At 41.9% G+C, this 21,632-nt stretch overlaps 1 protein-coding gene across 1 annotated transcript in view; it reads left to right on the top strand.

Annotated features, from left to right (window-relative positions):
• LOC104499730 (potassium voltage-gated channel subfamily H member 1) overlaps positions 1-19,217 on the top strand; it is a gene marked incomplete at both ends in the record, with an annotated part of 57,177 nt that extends 37,960 nt beyond the window's left edge. The window contains 2 exons of the mRNA XM_010143277.1: positions 15,211-15,410; positions 18,965-19,217. Of these exons, the coding sequence (XP_010141579.1) occupies positions 15,211-15,410; positions 18,965-19,217 (453 nt within the window). The remainder of the gene's footprint in view (positions 1-15,210; positions 15,411-18,964) is intronic.
• Between the last annotated feature and the right edge of the window lie 2,415 nt (positions 19,218-21,632).

Genomic DNA, 21,632 nt, shown 5'->3' with positions numbered 1-21,632 from the left:
TTCTGTTTGCCTGAGATTCAGTGTGTAGTGTTTGTTAGCTGGGGAGTGCCTGGCTGACGCTCTGCTCCAAGTGTGTATAAGGGAGAGGAGGACTTGGTCAATGAAGAAACTCTTTCCTTCTTTACTCATCATGTTGCTTTCTCTGTGTGAAGGCTCCAGCCCTTGGACTGACTTTTTACATCAGGCAACAGTGATTTAAACATACTGCCAGTGATGGGGTCTCGAGTGGAAGCCTGGTGATAAGCTGTATCGTTTAATGATGGGGTACTTTGGCACTTACTTGGAGGGATAAGGTGGTGTGGACGTGGGGAGGTGGCACCAGTTTTAGCTTTGTGTGCAACACACCTCATTTCTAATGCGAAAGGTTTGTGCCCAGAACATCAGAGATGGTAGCTAGGTTCAGCTAGCTGAGCACCTGCAATCCATCTTCACTTGTGTCCCCTCACGGCAATTCGCTGAACATACAGATGAGTTTCTGAACACGCTGAACGTACAGCTTGTGGCTTTCCTGAAAGCAAAGAGAAACGTAAGGATTCTTTATGGATTGTTAGGTGACAGAAAGCAGTGAAGAATCTTGAGCAAGAGAAGACTAACTCTGGAATGAGTCCTGTGGCAACGATGATGCTGCTACACTTTGATTCACAATAACTCAGATCTTTTAAATTTCAGTGCTTAAACACATACCTAGGACCGGTTTGCCCACAGCCTTCTAGCAGTTGTAATAATTTATATGCCTGTAAAATCTTCCATGCTGATTTTATAACATGTTTTCATCCAGTCTGTGCAGAATGGTCCACGTGTCTGTAAATGCAGCGAAAAGGAAAACCGGGCGGTTCCACGCAGATGTGTTTTACATGGAAACACAGACTCCCCTGATGCTACACCGCTAGCTTAGCTTTTACTGCTCAGGGAATGAGCAGCAAGAACTAACGCAGAAGCTGTGTTGTCTTAACGGTGGATTATTGGAATTGGTGACATATGCAAAAAGGACGAATTCACATTTGGTGGATTATTGGAATTGGTGACATATGCAAAAAGGAGGAATTCAGCTTTGTGTGTGTGTGTGCACGTAAAACAAGTATTTCTACTTGCTGAATACTTCAGTTTGCCCCTGTGTGAGGGCTCTGGTCTTTTGGGGCTCTCGGAAGCCCCATGTCATTTGGCTTGTTTCAGCTGCAGGTACCGCAGCTCCAAGTATCAAGCCTCAGGTTAGAAAGATTGCTTTTCAGAGCTGAGAAGCATTTTAAATTGATGGCACTTCTACAGTGAATACCTTTCCAGAAGACTGAACAGCAGCAAGCCTGCAGAAGCCAATTCCTTTATACATTGCCTTCTCCCTTGTGATTGCTGTGACAATTAAATAACTTTGGCGAAGAAAAAGTTTGAATGGCATTTGCCTTGAGCATTCTTGTGCAGTGCTTTTTTAATGAGCTCCCACACTTTCAGCTTGCAACTTTTAGTATTTAAAGCTTTCTCTGTGCTTTCACTCCTGTTGTAATGTAGATGAAGTGGGTTTTTTAAAGGTTTTTATTAGCAGTTGTCCTTTTTGCGTGGAGTATGAAACCATGGATTAAGGGAAGTAAAGATTTTATATTCAGTACAACTTAAATCTGTGGTAACTTTAGCCTAGCTGGAAGTATAAATCTATCAGTACAAGGATGGAAAGCTTTGGAAAAAATGTGGAAAAACCTTGGTGGAGACCAAGGAAAAAACCCTGATAATGAACACTTGAAGAATCTAAAGTATTTCCTTAAACACTTAACAGAATATTTATCAATTTTCATGAAGCTGCTGTGACAACACATTCGCACTGCTGTTGGAAACACTGAGGATGCTGCTCCTTTTCTAAGGCTGAGGAGGAGGAGACTCTGTGCAAGTACCAGCAGGGGGAGTCAGGACGGGACATGAACTGCTGGAGACTCAGATGACAGTGGTCATCGTCGGAAAGGGGAAATGTTTTTAACGCGTAGGGTGAAGTATAACAAGGCTTCCTCTAAGAATCTTCTAGCTTCTGTCCTGCACTTGGGTTAGGGACATGAAAACAGAGTCCGGAGTGTTCTGGTTTGGCAATGCTGATGATGATTCCAGTCAAAACTGGCTTACTGAACAATTTCTCTCTTTCCTGTGTCCTCCTTAGACCACACTAATATGAAGCATGGGATGGGGTAGCGTTCAGAACTGTTCAGGATTTCACATCTCTGCGTTGTTAGTGGTAGAAAGATAAAGTCAAAGAGGAAAGGCTCCTAGCAAAACAGAGCCACACAGCTGTCAAGGAGAAATGGTTCAAGATGTTGGCAGCATGCTCAGAAGTACCAGCTGTCCATCCAGCTGTGGCTGGACAGATGTGGTCTCTAGATGGGTAGATGCTGTCCCTGATGGCACAGTGGCAAGGGGAACTTGAGCAGGTGAAGTGCTGTCCATCCAGCTGTGGCTGGACAGATGTGGTCTCTAGATGGGTAGATGCTGTCCCTGATGGCACAGTGGCAAGGGGAACTTGAGCAGGTGAAGTGCTGTGAAGAGATGTGTGGCTGTGCAGAAGCTCTTGAAGCTCTCTTCTGCCAGCCTGCAGAGTAGCACAAAGGACTTTATCCCTCTCTTTCACCCTGCTTGTGACAACCCGTTTATTTAGGCTTTGTATGAAGGATACTGTTAGGACTCAGGATTTTTGTTCTGTTTAGTCCCTCTGCAATAATCTCTCTGAATTTGTTGTCTAGTCCACTTGGCTTGTTCTGAAGTGTTTATTCTTTCATCTTTCTGGCTTATTGCCTATGATTTCAGCATTGGGAAACGGGAGAAAAGTAAATAAAAATCATGGAGTATTTGCTTTAAGGTATAAAAAATGAATAATTAATTTTCTTTAGCCTCTAGCAAAGACAACATTCTCACCGTACTGTTTGTTATTGCAGGCACTGCGTTTCTCTGGTCTGACTTGCACAGTCCGGAGTGTCTTCCACTGCCGCCACAGTGCTGATGCACTCTTTAAACAAAGGCTTTAGAGATGCTTGTTTGTCACAGCTCAGCCTACTGCTGCTGCGTTTTACTTAACTGACCTTAGCGAGTGTTGTCCTAACTCAGAGTTTCTTCTTTCAGCAGGTTTTCTGTGTGGTTTCTTTTTCTTGGAGAAATGGAGAGTCACCCAGTGAGAGCATTTCTGTTTTCTCCTGGGAGCTGTTACCGAATGATCAGAGAACTGGTGCCTGTTAGCCTCTAGATGCTGCAGACAGTTCTGGACACAGAAAATGGATGTTACGGCCTGCAAAAGAAGTAAACTGTTAGGCAAAGGGCAAAGCAAAAGGTGAAAACACCTGTGCTGCTTATCTCATCAGTGCCCCAAAACACCACAAAGATGGAGCAGGAGTCAGCGGGGGCTAGAGCATAGGGGAAGGGACCCGAGCTGGCTGGTTTGGGCTGAGTTCCCAGCTCAGTCACACACTCTCCTGTGTGACCTTATGCAAACTGTTCTGTGTCTCTGCTTTGCCTGCCTCTCCTCTCCAAGTCTCCACATCTTGCTAGTACAGAGTGTCTTTTACTGTGCTCTGTACGTACCAGACCGGCGTGTAGCTGTTCCCACCCTGTGCAGTGCTACTGAAGAGTGTCTTCCTGACTTCGAGGGCATTGGCATCACTACAGGCAAGCCTGTACAGAAAACTGGACACTTAAACTCTCTCTGTACTTTTCACCTGTTCAGCTGTCATCTGGTGCTTCGTGTTCCATCTTTGCAACCTTACCTACATTCCTCCCCTGCTCCTCCATCCTGCCTCTTACATATTTAGGCTTGCATCCCCATCCCTCCCCTTCCTCGGCTCCTCCAACCTGTGAAGACTCCCTGTTCTCTTGACCATCTAATTTAACTTTGATTCCCTCCTAGTCATTAGGCTTCTCTACTGAGACCACGAAGGTCTGGCAGCCTCTTTGATGGGTCTGCTAAGCTCTTCATTTAAATTTTGCAGGCTCTGTGATGCAGGGAGGCTGCTACATCACTGCTCCCATGACAAGTTTCTGAAAGGCTGGAGGAAGAGAGGGTATTGAATAGCAAATTGGAAGAGATGAGAGAAAACAGGAGGGCAGAACTTCTGGAAGGAAGCATGAAGGGTAATTTTGGGCCAGGTAGATGACAAGAATTGGACTGGAGGGGATGGTTTAAAGGAGAGCGTGTCTGTGTGCATGTGTAGATGGAGAAAGGTAGGATGGGTAGTTATCCGTCAAAGGGGCATTTATAAGAGGGAGCTGAAACCATGGTGACCAGATCCTGAATGCTCAACATCAGGAGTGATATTTAGGGACAGCTTAGAGAGACACTTATCCAGAAAATCTACCTGTGTAGGTTGCAGGTAGACTCTTAGTAAAAAAAAAAAAAAAACAAAAAACCCACAAACAACAACACACCAAAACAGCAGAGCAAAAACCTTAAAAAATCCCAACCCCGACACTGAGGCTGTGTACCATTCAAAGCATGTCAAGTGAGCTTGACAGAAAAATATTTTAATAGCCCGGTGCTCATGTGCTGATTGATTATAGCAACAGATCAAAGATAACTATTCTGTCAAGAATCATCAATGTCTTTCAGCCAGTAGTAGCTATGTAATATAAAAAAAATCGAGCAGTTGAAAAGCATTCTATCCTTGCCTTGTTCCAAAGACCAGTAAATGAATATTCATGGTAGCACACACACAACTCAGACGGTTCTTCACACAGCTTTTAAAAGATGAGCAAGCAGGTTATTACCACAATTTGTTAGGTGCTAAAACACATTTTTACTTCTTTACAATTTGGTAACTTCAATGCCTGTAAATGACATGGAATATGTTTACCACAATTGTTTGCCCAACTCCTACTGTTAGTCCCCTGTTATTGTATGAGCTGTAAGATCTTGTTGCCTCCATCAGTGGGAAGGAAGAATTTAAGGTCTGTTGGATGCTGCTTAGGAGAAGGAATTACAGAAAGCAAGTTCTTCAGTGCTTAAAGAAGGGAAAGACCTGTGATAACTGCAAAAACCCTTCTGGAACTCCTCACTGATACTGTGAAAGTTATCCCTGATCTGCAACAGGGGATGCTTCCTTAATGACTGCTGCAGGATTAGCCTAGATCCAGTGTTGTGTCAGCAGAGAGTGGGGATCTGTACTGTCAGGACTTTTCATTTTGGAGTCCAAAGATCAGGATTTAAGTTCAGGAGGAGCATTTGTTCATGTATTTTGTGCCTTGTGTCACAGTGATGAACAGTCTTCTCTGAGGTTTGACTCCTGATGATGTGCTAGGGCTACCTTAAACTGAGATGAGGGCTATTTTACCAATTTCTACAGTCAATTTACATCCCCGTGGTTCCTAAGACTTTGTTGATGTGCATGTATGAAATCAACTGAACCAGTGGTAGAAATAACCTTTTTCCTAGGATCTTTCGGGGGTGCTGGAACAGCAGGTCTCCACCTGCTGAGGCCGGCCAAGTAAAGCTTCCCAGACAACGCATTACTCTGTAGAGTGGTGAAAGCAGAGATCTGTGTTTATGGCCTCTCTTATTCTAGTTATTTACTTAATGGTTAAAAGGCTTCAAGAATATGGAAATGTTGTGTTCGTCTCCCTGCTGTATTTATGGAGACTAGAAGAAGTCTAACAGTAAAAACTCTTCTTCTCCTTTCTCTCAAAATACCCAGTTACCTTTGGGTGAAGGAACTCTACAGGAAAATGGGAGACTTGAGTTCAAGTCTGTCCTCGTGCACCGAGATTTAAAACGCAGGCCTGTTATAGGGTGGATGTACACTGTACAGGGGAGTATAGTTGCAGTCTTCCCTAAATCGTTCCTCCCTAAGCAAGGAAAAGCTTTTTGTGCCCAAATACTGGGTGAGGTTTGTAGCTGCAAATTGTTGACAGAGGTATTTCATTGGAGAGTCCTCTGTACTTTCGTTCGCCAGCTTCAGCTTATTAGCATCTGCAAATGCCGTTCTTACGTGCCTCACTGGTCCAGGCACTGCACAGGCAGTATAGTTCTCTAAAAAGGTCCCAGTGGGGTATTACTACATCTTTACTTTGGACTGTATGAGGTCCTATATATGCAAATACATTTGCATTTTGGGCTGGCTTGAGAACAAACTCACCCAAGCACAAAACGCAACTACCTGATGTTTTTTAGATGTCAGATGATTTCTATGTAACATTTACTTTAAAAAAGAAATTAGTCAGTATCTCTTATGCAATAACATCTACGTTGAATATAACGATGTCTCTTTTTTAGAAGTTAGGTGTGAAACTCCCAGCTGTATGCATGTGTACCTTTACTGCTGCTTTTAGTCCTGCTGAGTTCTAATAAAAATAGCAGAGTCCACCTGGAAGACCAGCATCTTCAAGACTGGAACCACAGGGACAGTAATGATTGCCCATTTCTGAAAGTTAGGTTACGACTGTCTTCACCACACCAGAGAAAAGTGGTGTTCTGGCATGGTTTCCTCATTAAAACAGTTGTTGCAGTTATTTTTTGATAAGCCCTACGTGTCTCCGCTAACCTGTCGTTATTTCACTCGCTGGTGAAGCAGGCCCCCTGGAGAAACCACTGTCAGGGAGCTTTTCCCATTTCACATTCCTGGGCATGGCGTATGCACCTGTTGATGTGGGGCTGCAGGCACATCTGTGATTAGTGTGTGGGAGGAGCATGACTCAGACCTAGTCATCTCAGTGACAGTTATTCTTTAACCACCTCAAATTGGTCTTAATCTGTGAATGCTGTCTTTATCTCAGACCTTATGGTTTACTCAACATAATTAAAAATCTTCAGTATTTGTGTTATAAGCACTGTTAAATATTTGTAACTATTTAGTAACACCATAAAATGGAAGCTTTTGGACCAGTTTGTCTTTAGGTTTGTTTGGGAACTGTTTGGAATACAGTCACACAACTCATTTGTCTCGCCCAGAAGATGTGCATGTGCAAGATGGGATTGGCGGGTCACTCAGCGTTGGCTGAAGAGCACGTTGCTGACTTTCTGTGGTCGCTGAAGTAACACCAGGCTTGGGAGCAATACAGTTAATCCAGAGAAGTTACCCCTCTCTGGAATCTGTGGGACGAGGGATGTGCCATTTTTACATCAGCTGGGTGAGGCCAGCACTCCCACCCACCTCCAGTTCACTTCACAATGAAACCATGGTGCCTTCATCCTACTCTGCTTTTATACTGGGATCAATTATAGGCATTAAAATTTTATGTTTTCTTCTCAGAGAAGACGTAGCCTAAAAAAGATGGTGATGTACTTGCCATATAGTCGTCAAAAGCTTTTGGAATTCTGTGGATGCAAGTCAGTGGTGGAAAAGAGCTACTTTGTCTCGGGATTTCTCCTAACTGTGTCCTTAACTTCAATCACAGGCATTCATGCTCACACCCACAGAGTGGTGTTTAAAGCCTATGTTTAAGTGCTGAGTTGGGGTTTTAAGCTTAATGAGAGGTGAGATCACTGCAGCCTCAGGGGTGGCCTTTGGTCCTTCCTGCTTGTAGTCTTACTGGTGGGTTCAGATCTGAACGTACTCAGCAAGAAATGCAGCCAGCTATCAACTTCCCACGTGGGTGTGCTGGTGGAGGGAATCTACCTGAACGCCTTTATCATTGGGAACAAAGGTTTACTCTAAACATCTCACTCAAATGTAAGGGACCTTAATTAAATGAGGGCTGGAGCAACGACCAAAAGGCATCACGCTGGTGAAGGCTGCTTTGGCAGTTGTCAGCAAGTGACTTTAGTCATCAACCTCTTGTGTTGCATCGCAGCTTGGGGGAAGTGGAGTCCAGAATTCTGTATGTGTTAAGTGCTCGATGATCTCTCTGATGATGTGCAAAATTCAGCTCCAGTTCTGAACTCCCGAAGGTCACAGGTAGGTTGTTGCAAAATCAGGCTCAGGAGTTGCCAACAGGAATGGTCCTGAGCCAGTGGTACAACGCCCAGCAGCATGGAAAAGGCCAGAAATTCTGGATGAAAGATGATCTCCTTGAGCCTCTCTAGATTTCCCTCCTGCAAGACTTTGTGGAAAGCTTCATACAAATCATAGCGGAAATAGGGTAACAAAGAGAGGAACCATAAAAACCACAAATGCAAGCAGTTTCACGGGAAAAGATCAACTTTTCCTTTTTAGTCGCTCCTTTCTGTAGTGTTTTTCCTAACTGTTTTTTATGTGTAGCTCTGCTTCAGTAACAGATTTAAAGAAAAAATGAGAATTTGCTTCCAACTGGGGGTAACCATTTCAGCTAAGTTGAGGGTAGATAAAAAACAGCTTTCAAAGCAAAAGCTTTCGTGTTGGTACACGTCAGTAAAAACCTAGAAGCAGTATCTGCAGATTTAATTTTAACCAAGTAATTGAAAATGGCCATGCATTACCCTGTATAAACGGTAGAAGAAAAATGATGTCCTTAAATGGCTCTGTCGTCATTTAAATGGTGATTTGTTCATTAGTGCTAGGAAATGAAATGGAAATCCATTTCAATTTTCTAGACAATTTAAATTTTATTGTCCATAAAATTCTACAAAACAGTAGAATGGTGTCCTTTCTTGCAAATTGCAGAGGATTAAATCAGATTTTGCCATTTTAGTAACTTTCATGCTGGTAAAACCTGCTACTGAATACATTGAGTTGAAGTCATCCCTTGTTGATAAAAATGTCCCACTGGTGAGTCTGGCCTCGTATGTTTGGAATGCAGATGGTTTTTGCAGCTGTAATCTGTTTGTACAGTTAGTTTCCTCTTGATAAACAAATTGGCTTAGTCTAGAGCAAGGCTTAGCCTTCACTGAATTGCACATGCTTAAAACATAAAGCATCATCGAGTTCCTGCCCCACACTTAAAACCCTTTATGATCTTCCTGAAGATGTTCTGGTAAATATTCTTCACAGGAATTGTAGTTGTTTTAACTAGTTGTGAAAATCAGCACGTTTCCTGACCATTACCTTATCAGAGATGAGGGGGGGATAAAACATGAAGAGGTAACTGGAAAGTGCCATTTCTGTGGAATTGTCTGTCTTTTTCTCTAGTCTTACCTTTGAGAAATCATGCTGACGTCTCCCCTTGCAAGTCTTCTTGCCTGTTGCTCTTGCTATTCCATATTGTTGTATTTTGACTGAAAGAAAACTTGATTCTGCAAAGAGCTTCCTGTGGACTCACTGATTAACTGTAATGGTTCTTTGAAAGTCTTTTTGGTATGAAGCTAAGGCTGTAATTTCCATTAATTACTAGGGATTACTGTGTTTGCCATTAGTCACGCCTATCTTAAGAGTTGAGCTGAGGCAGAACATATATCTTCATACCTGGTTTATGATGCACCTTCGCGTGTAAACCGATGTTGGCACTAACCAGTCAGTGGAAGTAGAGGGTCCTGCAGAAATATTGATGGCTTCAGATAACAGAAGTGAGAATAGTCAGGTGAACTGGTTGGTCTGCAAGTGCTCCTTGTTTATAGAATAAGAACGTGCAGCCCTGTTTTCCTGGAGGTGAGAGAAGATCGTGGATAGGGATTTCAAAGTCTACCAGCTTGAAGACTCTCTGTATCCAGGATGCTCTTCTAACTCCTTTCAGTGTTATTATGCTCGTGTTGTCTTCTGTTGGCTTCCCTTTACAGCACAAATATAATGTATGACCAGACTCTTATTCATTAATTTTGCAAACAAGAGCTTTCTTGCAGGGCTGATACTGAAGTTTGGTGTTTTGGCTTTTATTCACTTTGGCTCTGTTTGCTTCTCTGATCAGTTTTGCTCTGTGTGTTTTCCCATGCTGTTTATCTCAGTCCAAACATGCTGAAGGCAAAAGCAAAACCTGTTAGAGATTTATGCTGCCCACTGTGCCCAGGCTTGTGAGATTCTTGTGAGCCAAAACACCTGCGATTGCTGCTACCAGCTGTGAGGGTGCTACCAGATTAAATCAAAATAATAATAAAAAAAAAACCAGTTCTGAAGCGTCCTTAGGGACGCTGGAGTTCAGCGTCTTTGGAAGATTTGGTATTTTACCAGCACTTATCTCTTTTCTTCCCTATTAAACCTTAAACTGGCGCAGTGTAAGTGGTTTCAAGTCCCTGAGATAACAGGCGTTATTTGCCTGCGGGTCTGTGCTGGTGTAGCAGCAGTCTGCTGCTGGTTTGTAGAGTTAGGAAAGGGTGTGAAGAGAGAAGCAGTGGGAGCTGTCTGTGGTGTCAGTTCTTAACTCTTCCCTTTCTGCCCTTACACACTGCAGACAGCCTATTTTAAGGTGCACAGATGTTTCTACTACTCTAGTCCTTGGTACTTGCTTTAAGTGGCTTCTCAGAGCAGCTGTTCACTTGTTTATGTCTCTGACTTTCATTTTGTTGCATTTCTTGTTTTATTGGTGATGGAAAGAGGGGAAAAAATGTCTCTGATGCGCTGTTGTTTAGTCCTTAACTGTGTCATCACCGGTGGCCAATCCTTCTGCAGGGGAGACATTGCTGTTGTAGCGGGAGCTCAGCATGGTCCGTCGATGTTCCGTCTGTCATCAGCAGGGCAACTTCAGCAAATGTCATGATGAGCGTGAGAGGGTTTTGCAGTAGGGTTAGACTAAGAGTTTAATAAAATTTGCCTGTGGTCTCTCCTCTTTCATCCTAGAAGTGAAGTGGTTCTGCCACATAGCTTGAGGCTCACGTCCCTCGTGGCCTATCCAGGCTTTCTGCTTTGCTCTTTGCCATCGAATTGATTTTCAGACTTGCTCGACTGGTAGTAGTGTGCCAGTTCTTTAATCTTAGTCATCGCTACTGCCTTCGTTTTGCTTGTGGGATGCCTAAGCTGAGGTGCAAATTATGAGCTGGTGGAGTGAAAGAGGAGGGAGGTGGAGCAGTGTGACTGTTCAGTCCAGCAGAACAGAGAGATGTGGGAAGAGCTGGGTATAACAGTCGCCGGAGCAGCATGGGGAAGAGCTCCTCTGGGAATTTACTCTCATTTAAAAAAATGTCTTTTTCCCCAAGTTGTGAAATTCAGGAACTGATGTGCATGCTAAGAAGATAGTAGCAATTGCAATTTGTTTTATACCATGTGGAAATATTGTGTAAATATATTGTGAAAATTCATGAAGTGTGTAGTATTAATTGGCCTATGAGATTGTGGCTCAGTTGTTTACATTTATTTACTGGCTAAATGAAGTGGTATCTATATGTTGAATTAATAAAAAAATAAAAGGTAGGTAAAAGATTACAAATAGGAAACTTTATTTAATGTGTAAAGCTTTCCAAGAAGTAGCAAATTAAGCAGTTCTGTATCTGTCCTGATAGAAAATGGGGCAACCCATTTAAATTATGTGCTAATCTCGAAGGTTATATAGATGCTCGATAAGTAAATCTTACTTTAGATGCTTTTGTTTCAAGTTGCAAAGCTACAAATAACAATTCTATCAAAACTAGTGCTGTAAACAATTGTTACCTGTTCAGTTTGGTACTTGCTGGCACACCGTAATTAAGAGTTCAGCGACTTTCTTTTAGCTGCATGCTCTCTACCCATAAGTAGGCACAATTACCAGTAATCAAGACCCCTAATCTCCAGCAATTATAAACTCTTACATTGTTCTAATTGCACAGTTAAAAAACGTGGGGTTTTTCCTCATCTAATTATGTTATAATCCATACAGTTATTAATTTTTCCTTTTCTTTTTATCTGATCAGTGTTAATTTTGTGTGACCTCACAAAGTGTTATCTGAAAAATGCCTTTGGGGCATGTGATTTTTGTGGTTAATTTATGGTTATGTTTCTTCTTCAGTGGGAAGTGATACAGTGCCACAGATTTTCAAGGCTGTGCTTTCTCTCAGCCATCTATGAACGCAGTAATTTTGTTTTAAACTAGGAACTTGTAGCGAAACAAAAGTGCAATTATACACTTAATCTACTATTTGTAAATCCAGGTGCTTGTTGAATAGTGTTGAGGTTAGCACGTACTCCTTAAGTATGTAAAAGGGGGTTTGGGGGTTTAATTAAACTTTCTGCACCAGCTTTCCAGAAAGTGCAAATGAGGGCAGGTCAGTTTTAGAAAGCACCGAAAGTCTTGGGGGCAAGATGTAGGAGGTGATGCACTAGTTGGTGCTGGTCTCACTTGTTGCTGCATGGTTCTTCTGGGCACGTTTTGCATGCCAGGGCTTTGGATGAGTGTGTTTTGAACAAATCATCATCAATCTGATGATTCATCTCAGGAACCGCATGCAGCACTTACATCTGTAATTGGGGTAATTGCAAACCTCTCATTCTTACAGATAGAAGTTCTTCCTCTTACAATCTAAAATCAGATCCCAGGTCTTTTACTATGGTAGCTGAGACCTGCACTGACTTGTATTTATTTCCTCTATTCTTATTTGTTACATCATTAAAAGCAGCAGATGATTTGGTGACCTTTCCAACCTGCGGCTGACCTTCACGATTCACTTGTGCGGGTAATTGGCTATTGAAATTACTATGCTTTTATCTTTGACGTTATTTAAGCACTGGTTTAAATGGGGTGACACAGACTGCATTGTAAATGGGAGCCACATTGTTTGGGACAATACATTTTTCTTTGTCTGTTGTCAGAAAAGAATATTAATGATGGGGGGGAGGCGCTCTCTTTTCTAGGGGATCTTGCCATTCATGGAGAGGAGGTGCTGGGGATTTTGCTCTGTCATAAATTGCCCAATTTTCTGTAGGAAAGTGTGTGTTTATGAAATCTTTTTGGGGTTGCAGTGTACTTCAGTGCATTCGTTTCATTATTCCTTTGAAAAGGAGAGGCACACAGCTAGCTATTTTTATGCAGACGAGGTCAATGTTGAATATGCTAATGTATCTACCCAGTATTGGGCTGCAAAAATCCTTGGCTTTAATGTATCTTTAATAGCAATGAAGTGGTTAGGTAATGACAAATTAAGGGTTGTAAGTCTGGGGATTTTTTAAAAAATAAAATATGAAGGTAGGCAGCAATAATTTTTCTTGCCAAGATAGCTGTCATACTGGAGCACAGTAGCTGCAATTTGCAGTGGAAATTGCTCACCTTGTCATAATCAAAAAGAAGAACCAAATTTCTGTTTTTTCTTTAGGATTCATGTAGCTGGACAGTAATGGGACAGGGTGCAGGCTCCCTCTCACTTTTGCTGGCACAGAGCTATACGTCCCAAGATAATGAACGCCCAGGTCCCACTGTTCACCAGAGACAGTTGATGCGCACAACTGCGGCTGCCCAGGAATCTACCAATAAGAATTTGCTTGTGACTCTAATGTGCCACCTATTTCAGTGCTATACTGGCTGGCAGAGGAATGATGTTTGTGAATGCCTTGCACTGCTGTAGGGTCCAGTTTTGGAGGTCCTGGGTTCGGTTTTTCTTGGGGAAGCTGGTAAAAGTCCATGTAAGTAGGGCGTAAGGTCGCGATCTTGTAGAGTTGTGTTGGCATCTGCATAGAGAACAAAACTGGACACGGTTAGAGAATGGTAGTGATGATCAAATACCAAATACTCATGGGTTAAGGAGCATTAATAGTAAATCTGTTTTTTTAAAGCATTTCTTCATTCTTCAGTACTCGTTGCATTAGACTTCCCGATATGGTTTAGCTCTGCTAGTTAAGGTTAAACAGAGAAATAATCTGTACGTTTCTGGTCACTCTATCCCTATTCATACTCTCCACTTTTTTTTAAAAATGAGTTTGCACATTTAAATATTTATTTTATATGTATGTTTTATACCCGTCTATACAGAGGGGTAGTTGGAAGAGGGGGAGAGCTGGTCTCTGCAGGTACTCATAAAAAGAAAAGAACTTCTACAGCATCAAGGAGGAATTCTGTAGAGAATCAGCCGTGGAAAGGCCTTGAGCAAGTCTGGATTTAAATTGCGTCTCTCGATGATCAGGGAAAAGGCAGTCCTGTAGGTTTCTCTTGCGCATTATCAAAGGCTTTTTGTTGGTCATAAAATGCTAAAGTATCTTACTTGGCTTAAGGATATCTGCCTGTAATACTGACCCGAATAAATAGCTGCGTTCTCTAAGGAAATAATGGGATGAGGAAATAGTTGTGAGTTTTGGTTTTTTTTTTTTAAAGAGGGGGTGAGGGAAGAAATGAACAGCAAAAAGGGCACTTTAGATAGGGCAAAATATTCTCTCAGTTTTAATGAATATGACTTCTCGTTTATCTTGAGTGGAAGAGATATGATACCGACAATTTGGTGCCTGTTTGGGGGGGACAGGAAATGACAAAGAGGAAGAACTTCCTCAGCGAGCCAGAGTGCTTACTGGTGGTTATCGGCACATCTGCCGTCTGACGGTTCCTCTCCCTCCTCAGCCAGCCTCTGACATTTCACTGACCTGATTCACCACACAGGAAACTTCCCCTTGAGGCTTCCCATCCTTCCTCATTCAGGGCTGGTTTGGCTGGAAGATCCTCTGCAAGCCCTCAAAACGTGACCACTGAGACTGCCACCAGCCGGCTGTTCCACCTTGGGCGTCAACAGGCGGATCTTCTCAAGTCCTGCGTTTTCATCTGCTTCTCCCCACACCTGCCTTTTTTTCTTTTTTTTTTTACTGCCTTTTTTTCTTTCTCATGTTTATTCTTAAACTCATCTTGATGAACCAGCTGGCTTCATAACTTGTTGAATGAAGTCAGAAGGGCTGGGCTGTGGTCTGCTTTGAGGGCTCCAGCTCTTGCCTCAGGCCTTGCTGTTCTTCTGCCTGGAGAATGTAACACATAGTGTGAGTTTTTATGTATTACTAACTTACATCTATAAATCACTGACCCGTGGTAGCTGTTTATTACATATTCCATCTTCTGCTTTGATGCATTGTTGTTGTCACACTGAGGTGGGTAATGATGACTTGGCTTACTACTGTGGTAATGCACTTAAAGCTTGGAAATCTGTCACTGATGGCATTTCAACACAGGCACTATAAACCAGAGGTGAAATTTGAAAGTATTTGCTGTCAAGCTATTTGTCTTAAAATTCTTGTGTCTTCTATTGTGGTTTTGTAACGTTTTGGATACTCCTGAATTGTTTGATGAACAAACAATTGTGTTTCAGGAGCTCTGTGTTGCAGGACTCACCATCACAAACGTAGATGGTGGTCCTCAATTTGTAGTGCTAAAGACAACCCACAAAATGCTTGTGCTCATCAGACCTTCCTAACCGAGCATCGCTATTGCGCTCGTTTGTATGGGCCTGGCATTTCTACTCTTAAAGCACAGTGGGACACAGGCTGGTCATCACAACTTATGTATTACAGCTGTTATTATTTTTCTTCCTTTTTCCAGCCCTCCTGTACGCAACCATCTTTGGTAATGTGACAACCATATTTCAGCAAATGTATGCTAATACAAACAGGTACCATGAAATGCTGAACAGCGTCCGGGACTTCCTAAAGCTCTACCAGGTCCCTAAAGGGCTGAGTGAACGCGTGATGGATTACATCGTTTCCACCTGGTCAATGTCCAGAGGAATAGATACTGAAAAGGTAAGTGAATTAAACTGCAAGGGAAGAAGTCACATCCTGAAGGTATTTCATTAAGATAAACAGGAGGTACTATCTTAGAAAAGACAACAAATATTCTATAAATAGTTCCAAGTAGTAGCCTCCCTGAATTTGAAACTTTCAAATATAGTATTTCAGCTCTTCTGTCACACCCACATACGTTAGAGGTTAAAGAATGTATGTTTTGCTGGATATGGCATGAAATAGCATAAAAATAATGAAGGAAAGTGATTGTTTTTTAGTAAAGAAAGAAAATAACAATTAGAAGTCCAAGTTCTAACACAACTTCAGAAGTTCTTCACTGCAGTATTTCTGTTGTGTGAGGTTGTTTGCAGCTAGTAAATTTGTTTTATCTTTGTAGAATTTGAATGTAATATTCTGCATGCAGGTTAAAGTTATTAGTAAAAGTTGGAAGTCACTACTGTGATAATGTGTTGCTTGAAATCTGCTTTATGTGATGCAAATGTTTCCATCCTAATTCACTGAATTTACAAATAAATTCCCATTGTGTCTTTTAAAATAACAAATGGTTCTTCACCAGAACAAATGTACAAAAGCAACTACTTGCCACTTTCCTATTAGTTGCCAGCTTTTATGGACATAGATGCTGTTTTTCTTCTGCTTGTAGAGAGATGTGATTTGTGGGGTGGTTCATTCAGGGAATCATACCAGGATTCTGGTCACCAGCCTGCTGGTTGGCGGCTTAGTTTTGTATTCTACATCGTAGATGATGCATATAGAGAGCAAACAATCTCATTTCTGTCTAGTTGTTAAAGCATCGTTATGAAAGAGAAGAACAGATGTGGCCTTGCACTGGTCTGTCTGGAGACCAGTGGGTACACGGGGTACTGTTTGCTTTCCTAAATGGTCTTCAGTGTATCTGCCATTTAGATCCCAGACCATGATTCTGGGAAGCACTGTCCATCGCAGTAGCTTTCAGAACGAAGTGGTATTTTACTACTGGATGCTGCTGGTTAGGAGCTGCTCTGCCTGTTTTTTTCAGAAAATATCTTTGTGCAGGGTTGTGGTTTTGAGGTAGATACATTTGGGGAGGTAGAGAGACAACATCTGAGGATACATAGTGTAAGGAATGCTGGTGCTTTCATTCACCCCCCAGTACCAGCTCCTTTCATCATTTTAACAAAGCAACAAGAAAAACATGTTTGGTTTAGCTTATCTTCAAAGTTCATTCTTGACACCCCCTGATAAGGAGAGAAATGCTTTAAGAATGCCTTTGGAAGACAGCAGGATACCCAAACCAAGCACAACTCACTGTAGCCTTTGAGAATTGTCTTAATAAAGAGCAATAAAAAGTCTCAAATTATCAGGACACCAAAGAGCTTAATGTGGTGGTGTTTTCAATAAGTGGTGTGTTCATAGCTGGGCTGCCCGTAGTGATGACTGTAAAACCAAGAAATTAACTTCCCTCTGCGTAGCAAAAGCTGGCAGATAGAAGACCAGTTAATGGCTGTGCTGGTCCGTGAACTCTCAGGTCTGAGCTTTGTTGGTTTGATGCCTGTGTGGGACTCCTAGGATGTCATGCAACGAATAAAACATGTATTGCTCCTGTGACAGAGCAGCAGTCGTTGTGCTGCTGCGTAATCCAGTGCAGCTTTCTACAGATGAGGCAGATATGTAAGGGAGAACTTCGTGCAGAATCAATCTTCTCACTGTTTTGTGGGTCACAAAATTGTCAGTTCAGTGTTAACTGTGGGAATGTCAAGGAGTGAATAATCAGCTAAAAGCAAAGTCTGAAAGTCTAGAAAATGCCGGTGTAACAAAATTTAACCAAGAGCTGCTGAAAGATTCTAAAATTCATCCATGAAGACATGTTTCTTACCTCACATAGAAATCTTGTGCCATTTGTCTGTAAGTCTCAAATGTCTTTAATTCCTTTAATTTTTGTGAAGTCTGGAGACAACTTCTCTAAATGGAGGATGGAAAAGGAGCTAACTTCCTCTTAGACTGGGAAACCAAGGTTTTGTTTTTTTTTTTTTGGAGAAGAGCCTCATTTGAAATATTCTCTCCTATATTCAGGTTTTCTTACTACTATTTCTGTTACAACAACCCTTTGTGTGCATGGTACTCAAGTAACTGCGAAGCGTGTGTGCGCTCATGTAATTCCAGTAGTAAAGTCTGGCAAGCATCTGCAAGTACAGAATGTTTATGTTGCCAGAATGGTTGCAAAGACGGCTACGGCCACTGCCTATATTCCATGTGAAATGCTGGTCTGGCAGCTTCGGCTGCTGCTCTCCACGGAGCAGCCGAGGGAGATCATCCCCGAGTGTCCTACGCTTAAGTGCTATGGAAATATATCTCTTTCAGAAGTAACATCTGTAAAAGCAGGTCTGCTTGGAGGTGGGCCAAAGATGATGGTACTGGTGGCAGCGTCGTTTACCTTTGGAGTAGCATGTGTAGTATCTAGAATCAGTGCCACGCACCGAGTTACGAGCTTGGTTCTCTACCGAGATCTTGCCTAGAGCCCTCTGGCAAGGTGTAGGCATAGCCATAGCGCTTCCAGTGTTACCTTTATGTTTGCCAGGAGTGGCAGCATTGAAGCGACCATCTCTTTCCATCCAGGAAAATGTGTGGGAGTAACGCTGAGCTCACCCAGAGTGCTCCTTAATTGGATGGGATAGAAAAAAAAAATGAGGCAGACTTATACTACTCAGCGTTTTTCTCAAATAATATGTCCTGGGATATACTCCATCACAGATTATTCTCTAGGGATTTTTGTCATCCCAAAGCCCTGTTCATGTTACGTATTTCCAGTGGTTTTGCCAGGAAATTTTAATCTGTACATGCAGTAGTAATTCTGTATCCTTTCCACTCAGCTGTCTGTATTACATTAAAAACCTTCAGAAACGGCCCTGTCTGGTACCTGCTGTGCTGAGCATCAGTTTGTGTACCCTTAGGAGCACGCATCACGAATTGCCTTGAGGAACATTGCATTTGGAAGAAGTTGCCCAGCACATGTCCCTCTCCCGTGTGAACAAAAAACTTGTTACTGCTGCTGTGGAGTGAATTTGAATACCTGCAAATTTCAGTGTTAGGAGCTAACAAAGCTTTTAAGAGCATATTTTTTTTTGCTAAAAGGATATGAGATTACATTTCTCTATACAATATTCTCTCATTTGGAGCATATAATTTATGTAGCGTTTTTGTGGCATCTGTGTATCAAAAGAGCGACCTACCCTCTAGAAGAAATCCTTCAGGAAGCTTTTCTCCACCACTTGCTGTTCTGCTGTGCTCTGTTTTGTCGTCTTAAAAACCTGGGGCCTTATCCTGGTAATTCAATACCCAGCAGAACATGTTGCTGAGATAAAAACATTATTTTAATTCAGGTATTGTAGAGTAGGCCAAGTTAGTATTGTGGCTTATATTGTATAAATAACATAAAAATAGAAGTATGGTCTAAGATTTGAAATTTTATAGGAAGGAGGAAAGTAGTTCTTAAACCCTGTGTAGTAAACTGGGGATAATAGGCACATAGAACCCATGCAGAACAGGAATTGATTGCTCTATTTCCTTCTCAGGTTTTGCAGATATGCCCTAAGGACATGAGAGCAGATATCTGTGTGCATCTGAACCGCAAAGTTTTCAAGGAGCACCCAGCCTTCAGGCTGGCCAGTGATGGGTGCCTTCGAGCACTTGCCATGGAATTTCAGACAGTGCACTGTGCCCCGGGAGACCTGATCTACCACGCTGGAGAGAGCGTCGACAGCCTTTGCTTTGTGGTTTCGGGGTCTTTGGAAGTAATCCAGGATGATGAAGTCGTTGCTATATTGGGTGAGTTTCACAGCTGATAATATGCCTTGTGCACAAATATAGATGCACAGAGCATTTTTATAGCCACTTGTACTCAAGCACTTAACTCATTCTTTAAAAAGCTTCGGTCAAGTTAGCTTTACCACAGGCTGGTGAGGTAAATTTTATTGTCCTTCCTGTTCCACACAGGTAAAAAGGAAGGGCAATCATCTCGTCTCCAGATTGCTTTAACCCTATTTTTTTTCTTCTAGTCAATGGAAACTTTGAGCATTGGTATCCTGGTCATTCTTGGGATTCTCCCTGTCCCTCATCTCTTTTCATTAGAAATTCCATTGAGGACTTCAGAAAACTTGTTTTTAAAATGCCTGCCTTCCCTGCTTCCCTCCTGCCCTGTATAATAACCCACTTTTGCTGAATTTTTTTTCCAATTTCATTTATTAAAGATCTCATCTTGAAATAATTTTTATCTCTTTTAAAGTCAGAGTAATATAAAAATGTAGAGGTGATTTATGTTAACTTGGAATGACAGCTTTAGGTTGGAGGCATGAAAAAGAAACTCAGAGTGGTGTGACCAACATTCTAAGGCAAAGCTAGGAGAAAGGAGTGTGATAATCCAATAGACGCAGACGAATCATGGGGTGGCTGGAGCACTGAGGAGGTGATACTTATCATTTGAGTCTGTCAAACCCTTTTGTGATAAGGTAAGTTATCAAGGTAATTAATCCAGTACCTGTCACTCATCGCAGCCTGGAAAAAGAGAAGAAAACGGCTTGGTAATCTCAGCTCTCCTAACAGGAATGTCTGCTAGAAAGAGATGGGGGCTAGTAAATAGGCTGAGTTCAGTTTTTCTCTACTTCTGAACAGGATTACATATATAGCATAGGGGAGATTTAGTATCCTGCGGAATCAAGTTTATAGTATTTTGTGCCACACAAGAGAATAAAAAGATGAAAACTAGGGGGATAACCGATTCTGGTTTTTACTGGAATCACCTGTGCTGTTCAGTGCTATACAGTACTAGCAGCTTCTGCTCTAAGTTGCACATGAAGAACTTACCACCTCCTGCTGTGTTGAACTCTCTTGAATTAACGTGGCCAATGGAGAACGAACTATGTGTCACCTTTTATCCCATAATGCCTATGTCAGTGTCCGTCACAAGGAGAAAACCTCGAACCGTCTTGCTGCTTTATTTACTCAGTGTAGGTAAAAAGCACTGAAATAGAATTTTCTAAAATGTCCTTTAAACTTCATGTTCAGCTGAACTTGTAAAGTTCTCGATAAAGGTACACCAGATAAAATGAGGCAAGGGAAAAAAAAAGACCCATCTACATTGTACGAGCAGCGCGATTGTTGCCGATTGTTCAGCCAGAACAGCCTATGCCATAAATTCTGTTTACCAATCGCAGCTAAGCACAGCTATGAACATCAGCCCTGCAACAGGAAACCACGTGAGGAATTCTGTAGGGTAATTTCAGTTAACAGGCATGTTGGAGAGACCGTAATCTCCTCTCAGACATTCATGAAATAAAAATTAAAAAAAATCAGTGCATTAGTTATTCAAGGTGAATTATTCGCTCAGCTCTAGCTGTCACTTAATAAAGCAGCCTTTGCGATTTGCAGTGCAGGCTGTTTCTTCCTTGAAACAGAGAAATAAATTGCATCTCTAAATTAGTCTGTGCGACTGCAGTGCAGCATTACATAAACCAAAAGCAAACTGCACTTAATCCTTGAAGGATACAATTCACAGGAAACATTTTGAAGTTCTGAAATCATTTAGCCTTGCAGACTAGCATATAAAAGTGCATTGTGTAGCCCTGGAATTTGGAGTCTACTGTGTACACTTGCATAATATCCTTCTAGATCAGCCCTGTGTAATACCCGGGAGACAGGTATATTCTCAGTTCGGGCTTATGTTCTTAGAACAAAGCACTGACGTTGATTGATTTGGATTAATTCAAGTACCGAGTTGGGAGAAATCGCACACAAGCCAGCAGTGAAAACAATTTTTTTTTGTGTTGCCCCTAAGGTTGCCTTCCCCATTAATTTGACTTAGAGACAAACACAAAAATGAGTAAATTAAAAATAATTATTTGCAATATTAATGGTAAAAATTTTTAAAAATAGACACATTTTAAATCAAGTTTAGTTTGGTGGGATGAAAGATGTATTTTTGAACTCTATCCAAAATTTCTGCTGAAATGAGGAAATTACTGATGCTCGCGCAACACAGGTTTCGGATTTGATGTGTCAAAAGCAGAAAATCACCTTTAAGCCAAGTGCTTTATTCATCTGTGATTCATTCCATTACAAATGGGTCAGAAGAGGAAGGCATGGAGAAACCCCCTGTATTACTGTGGTAATACTCAATGTCAAGGAGAGTGGGGTTGTGCAGAAGTGACGTGGGAAGCTGCCTGGATGGAACACAGTTCTGTTTTC

This window comes from Buceros rhinoceros, unplaced genomic scaffold (genome assembly GCF_000710305.1).
Source record: "Buceros rhinoceros silvestris isolate BGI_N320 unplaced genomic scaffold, ASM71030v1 scaffold15199, whole genome shotgun sequence".
NCBI lineage: Eukaryota > Metazoa > Chordata > Aves > Bucerotiformes > Bucerotidae > Buceros > Buceros rhinoceros.
The sequence above is the reverse complement of the archived record's forward strand: the minus strand, read 5'-3'. Positions and strand labels throughout refer to the sequence as shown.